The 11,989-nt window shown below is 34.2% G+C and overlaps 1 protein-coding gene across 1 annotated transcript; it reads left to right on the forward strand.

Moving 5' to 3' along the window:
- Positions 1 to 4,883: 4,883 nt before the first annotated feature.
- LOC127868403 (uncharacterized) lies at positions 4,884 to 8,824 on the forward strand. Its single transcript, XM_052410170.1, has 2 exons — positions 4,884 to 5,023; positions 5,309 to 8,824. The coding sequence occupies exons 1-2, from the start codon at positions 5,006 to 5,008 to the stop codon at positions 7,124 to 7,126; spliced, it is 1,836 nt and encodes a 611-aa protein (XP_052266130.1). The 5' UTR covers positions 4,884 to 5,005; the 3' UTR covers positions 7,127 to 8,824.
- Positions 8,825 to 11,989: the final 3,165 nt, after the last annotated feature.

Below are 11,989 nucleotides of genomic sequence, written 5' to 3' on the forward strand. Positions count from 1 at the left end.
GTAGCTTAAGCCCAGCCAGTGCATTTGCGTAGTCTGGTCAGAGGCAATGCTTTCTGCTAAAAGATCACTCAAGGTTTTTTGGTCGCATTATGTATCTCTCATTAAGTATATTCTAACAAGACTAAGACATGCGCAGGCTGGGTGGGCTATAGGTATGTCTTCCCCTGAGTTGTAAATGGTATATTTTAGCACAATGAATTTCATTATACAATTGAATTCAAAAAATCAAATACAGCATGTTCACAAATAAGGGTAGCCTATTCAGGCCTTCAGAAACAATTTTCAGACGTGCTGACCGAGTACCACAAACATTTGTGGTTAGATAATAAAAAAATGTTCCTGTTAACGCGACAGTATACTATTTCGGTAGTTTTTTTCTCGTCTTGAAAGCAAAACTGTGTTTATCGATAGTAAATTATGTCTTCCCCTGACAATTAAGTGACCGAGTACAGACCCTAATAAATTGGGCGAGATGGATTTTAACGCTTTATTGTAACTGGGCCACAATTTGTGTCTATATGTCATTTGAACATGCAGAGAAAAGTCCGGAATTCTGTACATTGAACAGCGTTACATCCTTTACGCTGTGCACAGGCATGCAGTGATGCAGTCAAATTTCAGGGGAATCAGCCGATAACATATTCAAATGTATTAATTTGAGCCTGCTGGCTTTATGTATAGGTCATTTAAGCAGAAAAGCTGGGTAAAAAAGCTACGCAGAAAAAGCGCATGAGTGTTCTATATCAATGTAAAGGTCAGTGACTGGTTGACAACGTGTGAACTACTAGGGAAACAAATTATGCATTTACAACAAAGTACGGGTCAACAGCGCTGTCTTTATGACAACCTTATTTGTGCGTAAAAAGTTCTGCTTGCAGTTGTTTTTTTTTTTCTTATTTTTATCGATTATCTTATTGTTTATTTTGAATTGTATATAGTGCCAAAAGTTTTGAAAAGGGATTTTCCATTATGAAATTATATTCTTAGTGTATTCCTTATTCCCACAGTATTTATTTAATATAACGGTTATCGCAAATTTTATTTTATATTAACTGGCTCACATTATACCATTTTCATAATATTGTTAATGCTTTGAGAACGTCTAAAAGAGGCATGTTGTTGTTATTTTGTTTAAGTTATCTCTATAACATTAATATGATGATAAACAGTGCACACACATCTTAACCTGTGCGTTAAGACACACTCTTTATCAATCTGCATGGGTTGTGTTCATTTCAAACTTGCGATTTAAAAAGCTGTAAGATAATTTTCAAAAATGAGTTGCGTCTAAGATTATGCAATAGCGAACAAATTAAGTGCCTTCAGCGCTTTGATTCATGTCTGTTAAATCATCTGCTCTACCAATATATAACTGAAGCCATAAAACAAAAGTTCCCAACCTTCTCAAGGATTTCACATTTTTCAATGGATAAAAATTAATGCCAAATTATTTGCCAAGATGTAATTACAACCAATTTTCTGAACATGTTTAGTTTAAACCTATTTTTTGAATTTGATTACCGGTACATAGAAATAGAGTCCATTTCCTGGGACTAGAGCCAGTACTTGGTGTCTCTGGGGAGATCTAAAGAACACCCCCGACATGTAATGGATCAAACCCATGACCTCCTGGTTGCTAGGCAGACGCCATATCCACTATGCCAGAGCATGTTTCTTGGCATGTTTCACGATAAATGGAACAAGAATAATCTTTTAAAGATATTCAGGTTTAATTGCAAACATGAGAGTTCAAAACAGACACTGTTGTATAATGGAATGTAGCTTAATTAAAAACTAAATAATGCTTAAAATGCATCCCATTGTAAATCAATACTTCATTACCTTAAATAGGTTATTGCACACACTGTTTATAAAGTTTATACCATTTATTATGGTACAAATCAGAATGTATATATTGGATAATATAATTTATGTATATGGTCCATGTTTTTATTTACAAATTAAAGCAAATATTATTCATGTACCACTCTGAAAATGTAGATGCAGAAAATATTTAAAAAGTACAAGTGTCCAAAAATTTAGAGACAATAATTATTAGTCTGAATATTATAATTATATTGAAATAAAGGCAATTAATCAATGCACAATAGTTATATTGTGATTTACTATTCTTTTTTATACTTTGAAATATATACAACTTCACAGCTTTGCTAACCCTTGTCTGAAATAATAGAGAACAAATTAAAAGTAAAAACATACTGCTTTCTTAATAGGAAGATATCATTTCAAATGCTGTTGGGTGACACAATTGTGTTCTACCAGTGTTAATGGTTATGGTTCTTAATACCCAATTACGCAAATGGTATTCTCTGTTGCCCTCGAGCATGCATGTGCCAGGTTTGATTACTTTAATCCGGTTGTAAACATTGATGATCTTAGTGTCACAAGATAAGGACCAAAATTTGGAAAATTTGCGCAGTCAAATAAACTGTCCGAAATATTTTGAGTAATTTTGAGTCGGAAAATCAAGAGTCACAAAAAGTCATTATCTTTGACAAACAAAAAGGGTGTCGAAAACTTAGAGTAATTACAGTACGTGTGCAATCGGAAATAAACATCACACGTTTGTGGTTAGGTAATTTAACCATATATCTTTGATCATGACACTATTCGATTTAACTAGAATTTTTTCTCACAATACAAATAAGTGACATTTAGCAAAAGGTTTTCATGTTGTCTTTCCCAAGAATTCATGCTATTTTATATCTTGAAAGCAATACTGTGTTATCATCATATGGCGTTTCTGTCTTTCCCTGACTATTAAAATTTACTGACCTCTGACCATGAAATTCTGCAAGACAGAATTTAATGCATAATTCTAACTTTGCCAAAATTTCTGTCATTGTGTTGTAAAAACATGCAGAGAATAGTTTCGATTTCCCTACACTGAACAGTGTTACATCCTATATGCTGCACTCATACCTCTCCAAAATCAAATTCTTGGGTGCGATGGTTGGACGGTATTTCAAAAATAAAATAATAAAAATAAATATTTGTGTTTTTTAACCGTTTCAAAAAAAAATTGGGGGGGGGGTGGGGTGGGGGGGGGGTAAAGTGTGAGGGTGTGGTGGTCATTTGTGAGATGATCTTAAAAAAACAAAAACAAAAAAAAATTAGGGGGGAAGGATTCGGGGGGGGGGGGGGGGGGGGGGGGGGGAGGGGGGGAGGGCACGGGGGATGGTTTGGGTAGAGTCTATTGTGGTATGTCAGGTAAGAGTAGTTTTGTCAAAGTATCAATCAAATCTAATCATAAATAAAGAAGTTATGGCAATTTTAGCAAAATTTAATAATTTGACCTTGAGAGTCAAGGTCATTCAAAGGTCAAGGTAAAATTCAACTTGCCAGGTACAGTAACCTCATGATAGCATGAAAGTATTTGAAGTTTGAAAGCAATAGCCTTGATACTTTAGAAGTAAAGTGGATCCAAACACAAAATTTAACCATATAACCAAAGTTACTAAGTCAAAAAAGGGCCATAATTCCGTAAAAATGACAACCAGAGTTATGCAACTTGTCCTTTTACTGTACCCTTATGATAGTTTGCGAGTGTTCCAAGTATGAAAGCAATATCTATGATACTTTAGGGGTAAAGTGGACCAAAACACAAAACTTAACCAAATTTTCAATTTTCTAAGTATAAAGGGCCCATAATTCTGTCCAAATGCCAGTCAGAGTTACATAACTTTGCTTGCACAGTCCCCTTATGATAGTTAATAAGTGTTGCAAGTATGAAAGCAATAGCTTTGATACTGTAGGAATAAAGTGGACCTAAACACAAAACTTAACCAAAATTTTCAATTTTCTAAGTATAAAAAGGGCACATAATTCTGTCAAAATGCACGCCAGAGTTATCTAACTTTGCCTGCCCAGTCCCCTCATGATAGTAAGTAAGTGTACCAAGTTTGAATGCAATAGCATTGATACTTTCTGAGAAAAAAGGACCTAAACGCAAAACTTAACCGGACGCCAACGCCGACGCCAAGGTGATGACAATAGCTCATAATTTAAAAAAAAAAAATAATGAGCTAAAAAGGAAAATATTGAGAAATAAAAAAAAATACTTGTAAATAAGGAAAAAGTGCTGCCACTATATGGGTAATGAATGCCTCAAAGTATTGTTTTGACCCATAAGAGTGATTTTGACCCTTTAAATTGAGGAAAATAATGTTATTTTTATTTATAGAAAAAAATAATTTAAATGTACTGATACATGCCATAAATTTTCAGACCGATTCCATGACATTGAGCTCAATTTTCTGGGATATTTGCCGATTTTCCGTGATATGTATACATATCGCCCCATTGGTGCAAAAAGGTACCATATGACATTTTGGTCAAAAATGACATTTTAGTATATTTCATTAGGATTTTGTATAATCTACATTCTGTAAAAATATCTAAGCTGTATCTTGTAAGGTTCCAAAGATATAGGATTATGTAAAAAGGTACCAAGTGAAAAATGCAACATTTGTTTGTGCAAAAAGGTACCATATGACACATGGTACCTTGTTGCACCAAGGGTGTGTGGAAAATTTAAATAAATATCAGTGCAAAAAGGAACCATATGACACATGGTACCTTGTTGCACCAAGGGTGTGTGGAAAATTTAAATAAATATCAGTGCAAAAAGGAACCATATGACACATGGTACCTTTTTGCAGACATGAAATGAATGTGTCCACATTTTTTTTTATATCAATATGTTTAGTTGGTACCTTTTAGCACAACTATGAATACACTATCCAGACCCAGGTAACAATCAATTGGTTTATGTTGTTCCTTTTGCCTCAGCAATGAATACACATTCCAGACACTGATAACACTATCAAACTATCCTGTTACCCTAAGTTGTCTTGTTATTAGCAGATGATAATTATGAGGGTGAAGTGTTTGCACCTTCATTTGGTGATTATTAAAGTGAAGAGAGCAGACAAATACTGAGATTTTATACATATGACTTTGTACACGTTATTCATAGAAGGAGATGGAAAATAATAAATATGTAAGTATATTTTTTTGCCAAATTAAATTCATATACCAGTTAGTAATGGAAACAATGAAAACATAATACCCAATATAATACTTGCATCCTTTTTGAAAGAGTTGATTTCTTTCCTATATGGTAGTAATTTATTTCTGGGAGCAGTCACAAGAAGAACATACTTTAAATATGTACTAACGTTTCAAAAGGTAGCTTGTAATTTCACAGTTTTTACAGAAATAAGTTTTAATTTTATTTAAACAGTATAATCAATAGATTCACTTTATGTTGGTATTTGCTTAACAGATAGAAGTCGAGGTTTGGTCCGATGAAGAAGTTTATCATACATTTACACAAGAGGAACTTTTTGGACCTGTGATAGCAACGCAAACAAAAGACAATGATTCCGACACTACAGATTCGGAAGATATTCCATTAGCTGATCTTGGTAGAAAAAAGAAGCAACCAGTTAAAAGGAAACTTATCCAAAGTGATAGCGAATCAGATCATGATGATAGTGCTGATGATGAAAATTATGATCCTAACAAAGATGAGATCAATTCAACTGATTCAGAATTCAATGTTAAGAAGGTGAAGACAAAAGAAAAGAGACGTGTGCTAATGAACAAGCAAAGAGAAACTGCATGGAAAAAGAAAACCAAGAAATTGAAAATTCGAAAGAAAAATAATAAAAGGAGAATAAGTCAAAGTGTACTTGCCAAGAAATTGAGAGATAAAATAATATTGTTGCAAAACAGACGAAAGGTAGCCAGTGTAGCGGTTAATAGAGCACAGAAAATCAGCCAACATAATTGCACAATCCAGGCTATGATCAGAAAAGCCCATACAGGACGACTTGACACACTTCTTGCTTGTAATGAGCTGCGCAGGGTCAGTATTAATGGAGATGGAAACTGTTTTTTCACGTCATTGAAAACAAGTGGAAAAATTGCTGAAAGTGCGTCTGAAATCAGATCAAATGTCTGTGACTTCATGACAACAAACGCAGACAAATATATATCTTTCTGTACTAGAAAGGATATGTTTAGTAAGGTGGAATTTCTCAATGAACTTGAACTGTTGAAAACAAGAGGACAATGGAATTTAGACATAGCAGACATTGTTCCTTTGGCCACAGCAAACTTTTACGGAAGTGTTGTTCGAATATATTCAAGTTCAATATCAACACCAGTGATTGACATAAAACCTGAACAAACAACAGAGAAAGTAATCAATCTAGCTTACATAGCAGTTCGAGGACAGGAGCACTATGATGCCATTGATATAATTTCAAATGACAGTGATGCTAAACGTGACACAGATCCTACATGGGAGGTTGCAAGGGAATCTCTTCCTTCCACACCAAATGATGAATCATGCCATGCAAATATGCCTGTCGAAACAACCCCACACAAACGTGCTTCATACAGAAGTCCTCCTAAGAAGCATTCAAGTCGAAAGAAAACACGGAACCCAGAAAAGTGGAAGCGGAATGTTAGAAAATTATTGAAAAGTGAAGGGAAGGAATATGTTTCTGCAACTGGGAGAGTTGTTGCCCCGAAAAAGGTCCACCATCATAGTTGCCTCAAATGTCGTTTCAAGTGTAGCGAGAAATTTACTGAAGAGCAGCGGGAAGACATATTTCAATTGTACTATTCTTTGGGAAGTTATGAGCGCCAAAGACAGTATATCTGTGACATGGTACAAAAAAGCGCAACAAAAAGGAAAGTTACAGGCAAGAGATCTATAGCGCAGAAGTATTTCATGATACATAATGACCGGAAAGAACGCGTTTGTAGAAACTTCTTTATGAAAACATTGGACATCAACAGGAAAACAATTGATTACACTCTTAAAAAGAAGAAACATGGGGCATTTGTTGCGACTGATATGAGAGGAAAAGATCCATCTGTAAACAAATTAGATTCATGTACAGTTGAAATTGTAAAAAAACACATTGAATCATTTCCAAAAATGGAATCTCACTACACACGAAAATCTTCAAAGAAACAATACCTAGCACATGACTTAAACATTAAACAAATGTGGAAATTATATGTCAAAGATTGTGAAAAGAAAGGAATAACCAGTGTGAAGCAATCAATGTATAGAAAGATTTTTTGAGAAAATTACAATTTATCTTTTTTCAAACCTAAAAAGGACCAGTGCTCCTTCTGTACTTTATATGACAGAAGAAAGGCAGCAGGCACAGTAAATGAAACACTGCAAAAAGAATATGATGAACATCAAGTACAAAAGGAAAGAGCGCGTGAAGAAAAAACAAAGGATAAAGAAAGAGCTAAGACAGACAAGAGTGTGTATGTAGCAACATTCGATCTGCAGGCAGTTCTTACAACACCATGTTCTTTAGTGAGTGAACTCTACTATTCAAGGAAACTATGCTGCTTTAACCTCACTATATATTCCTTAGGAGACAAGCAAGCTGTCTGTCATGTATGGGATGAAACCCAATGTAAACGGGGAGCATGTGAAATCGCCACATGCTTATTAAAGAACACATTATCTGTCTGCCATAGAAGCAATGTCAATGAAATAATATATTTTTCTGATACATGTGGAGGTCAAAATCGGAATCAGTATGTAACTGCGTCACTGTTGTATACCATATCGCAAGTACCAAACCTGAAAGCCATTAGCCACAAATTTCTACTTTCAGGCCATTCCCAAATGGAATGCGATTCAGTCCATTCAACCATTGAACGTGCCAAAAAAGTAACGCCAGTGTATGTTCCATCCCAATGGTGCACTTTAATTTCTCTGGCAAGAAAATCACAGCCATATGTAACTATACCAATGAAATACAATCATGTAATGGACTTCAAAGACTTTGTAAAGAAACATTGTACAAACCTAAAAACATCAGTCACTGGACAAAGAATAAACTGGCTTAAGGTAAAGTGGATACAAGTGCGAAGGGACAATCAAAGATCAGTATTTGTGAACTACAGCTTTGACGTCAACCAATTTCAGGAAATTCAAGTACAGAAAACAACAAGAAAACAGAAAGGTGTTCATAACACATGGCCAACTTGTGAGTCAGATTTAAAGCGTTGTTACGACACAAAACTGCCAATATCGATTCAAAAGAAAAATGACCTTGTTAATTTATGCTCAAAAGAAATCATTCCTGAGGAGTTTCATTCTTATTACGAGTCCTTACCGACGAGCAGTAAGGAAAAGGATTTTGTTCCTATGGAGTCAGATGAGGAAGATACTGATATCGAGTGAAGAATGTTGACATTGTGGATATTACGGGTGCTGTACATTTATGTCAAAAACTGAAATTTGCAAGATTCACTTTCAAAAATACTATTGTTTTTTAATCTCAACAATACTTTTTATTGTTTAACTTTACAGATGTGTCACATCTTTATAGATGTTTATACTTCACTGTTGTTAATAAAGTGTAATCATCATATTCACTTTCCAGTTTTGTGTGGTGCAAAAAGGTACCATATGTCATATGGTACCTAATTGTGCCTTTTTAGAATACAATCTACATAAATAGTTCGTGCAAAAAGGAGCTAAGTGTGCATATGGTACCTTTTTGCATTTTGTTTACCTTAATATTGAATTATGCAAAAAGGAACCATATGACATAATTGATCAATTATCGCTTATTGATAAATGTAACATGTTCAATTTTTGCAAGGATGAAGGTTGTATTTATATCTAACCATATGCACAATTGCAGTCCTGAGTTGTATGTAGTAAATTAGATATTCACTTTCAAATCTTTAAACGCGTTTTTCTCAAAACTATGAAAATGTCACTTGGTACCTTTTTGCACCAATGGGGCGATATAGTGATATAAATAGACATATAAATTATGCATTTTTGGTACGCTTTTCTTTTACATCGTAAATTGAGTACATTACTAATAAATATGTTTTTAGCATCTAAAACGATTTTATGCATCGTTGATTATCACAGGCATTTCATTAATCTTTCTAAGTGAATGATCTCCATAGCTAATTGAATCTGAATTTACCATGTTTGCTGAGTCACAATTTATTTTCTTTAAAGTCCACCATCTTGTTGAAATGAGGTAAGCGGCAGGTGCGCCTAGCAACGTAAAATCGTATAATATATCCGCCTTATAGGTGATTCGCATTTCGTTTAATTAGTATATGTTACAGTAATTGTTTAAATAATGATTTATCTTTAAGACGATAAAGATACACATTGTTTGTGTTTTTTTTTTAATTTAGTCTCAGGTAAAAATAAATGTCTTGAACTCACTGAATTATGCATGAAATGAACAATTTCCACAAGGACAACATCGATGTTTTCATAAAAAATCTCCGAAGTAACTGTCCACGATTTTATCTTGGAGGGGAACACAATACGGACTGATTAGCGTGCTTAGTATAACAAAGCCACTGAAACTGTAGATTGATATTGACACTGGGTTATTCACGCATGACTAGTTCACAACCACACGAATCTTCAGATGTGTGAACAACTCCTTTGCCCTTACGCAGAGCGAAATTAGAACGTATTATATTAAAGCCTATTAACAACCACATTAAGCAATGCCGCCTTTTCGGTTTGACTGCGAACGTGAGACAATCGATATGATAACAGGACCCCTGTTAATTGATCGATTATGACACCCAGCGTAGTCACCTTTTCGATTAGGCATTGCCATGGAGACGCTGCAGATTAGTGGGAACACAGATTCGAGGTGCAGTTAAGCCTATGATATTAGGTACATGTATACATGGATTTTGTAAAATCCGATACATTTGACAGATTTCTGGAACTGCTGGACAAGTTTTTCATTTCCGGGACAATCCCGGACAATCCGGGACGTATGGCATGTATGATGTACTGTATTGATTCTAAATTTCCTATCAATTCCATACTTATAGGTATATTTTGCTCAAGAAAATTAAGCAAATGTCCATAGCTTCATAAGTGTTCTATTACTCTGTGCTTTCTCTCAAAGTATTATTTTTAGCACAAAGTATAATTTGAACCCCAGTCATACTTTTTGAGTTAATGTTCAGCATAATAAAATTGCACTGTGTAATTATTGGGCTATATGCAAAAAAACTACCAGGGTAAATAATTTAAAGTGAAGAGAGGGAGGGTTATATATCAGGAAAAAGTAATGGTACTTTTGTTTTGAACTTCCTCAAAAAGAAAAACTTGATCAATATACAAAGTTTCATTAAAATAAATATGATACTTTACAAATAATGCTTGTCACAAGAAAATTTCCAAAAGTGTTTATTATCTGCACAAACAAATCATGAGCGGGCAATAAGTGCAAACACATTACAGAAAGAATATGGTCTGCGTACCCTGCACTCCTTGTTAATGTTTTCTATAATTATATGAAGTTGTATAATTTATTCACTTCAACACTTGGCACAAACACAATCAACAAAGGGCAATAACTCTCGAAATACCATATAGAAAGTTATTGCCCTTTTAACCATAGCATGTTCAAATTAAGTATTGCTTAACACAATGAAAAAATGGTTTCAATGCTCACTGCGTAAAATAGTATTGGATTTTTCCGTTTTTCCCCTGTTGAGCTGATAAATAATGGGCTGTTATTAAGGTTGATAACTAATAGCCTCATCCGCGCATGTGTATGTGTGTACTTTAGAGTTCATTTAGAAGTCCTGCTGCGTCTTTGCGAATGCATCTATTGGCTAACCTACCCCTGTGACCTTTAAGGAGAGCTGTTTTATGCAATTATAACATAACACGTAGTGGACTACTTTCATTAGGAATTTTTTTTTTTTATAAATTATACTCTTGTGTGTCGTGAATTTTTTCTCCACCAGACCAGCATAATGCATATCTTTTAATTACGTAAAGTATACCTACGCAAACTATTTTTCGGCACACATTGCCTTTAAGCCTCGATTTTTTTGTGATGTGTGAACAACTGAAAAAGCAACATCACACTTTAAAGTTTATATGCACAAAAATCTAATATTCAAGTCAGAACTTTGGATTTGAGTTTTGGGCAGGAACAAGTGTCCTGATACCTGGAAATATAAAGCTACACCTCTTGCGAGCACTGATTTGATTTTAGCGTCAATGAACTAAACAGTTCTGCTGTGAAAAATCAAGATTGAAAATAGATACGGGTATAATTGTTTATGTAACCAATACAATGATACATAATCTTCTTTATTTTGCAATATGTTTTGTTTGCAAAAAAACGAGTTCTTACCGTTTAGAATGGTGATTTTAGTTTATTTGTTGAATTCAACAGTGGAAAAATAATGTAACTGGTACCGGAACTGGAAAGTAACTTGGCAGATACTTGGATTGTTACTTGATAATGGTATTATTTAAATCGCTTTTTTAAAGGTATGCTATTGTATTAAAACTCTTTCCTGACTCAGAAGGAATGTAAAAATGGCTATGTGCAAACAGCATAAAACCAAAACAGCCTGCTAGTAACTTGCAGTCTGTTCAGGTGTTATGCTGTTTGCTGCTCATCAGTTAATCTAATGATTAGAAATGAAGCCTTTAAAACTTGAATCTAGAAAGAAAGGTGTTCAATAAAATTAAAGTTTCTTAGGGGCTACAAATGTGTCAAAATACGTATTTAAGTGGTAATTTAGGGTTAACCTTCAATAAATCAGTTTTATGAATAAACAAACGTTTTAATGAACTGAACCAACAGTGAATAGTTTTTTAATATCGTTATAATTTTTCGTTTACAAAGTAAACACAAATAACAACAAATCAACAAATTTGTGTACATAAGCTTAGCAATTTTAACAATTATGACTGATACTAACTGACGGAATTCCCATAATTGTGTTGACTAAGAGATTGAAAACTTGCATTTTGCAACTTGTTATCATCTATTACTGGTTAAAAATCACTGTAGCGTTGATGTAATTCTTGAGTCCAATAAGTGATATAAATAATGACAAAGACATACCTTTACTAGAAATGGCGCGGCAGAGGCCGACGCGTATCCCCACGCCG

This window comes from Dreissena polymorpha, chromosome 1 (genome assembly GCF_020536995.1).
Source record: "Dreissena polymorpha isolate Duluth1 chromosome 1, UMN_Dpol_1.0, whole genome shotgun sequence".
NCBI classification, from domain to species: Eukaryota; Metazoa; Mollusca; class Bivalvia; order Myida; family Dreissenidae; genus Dreissena; species Dreissena polymorpha.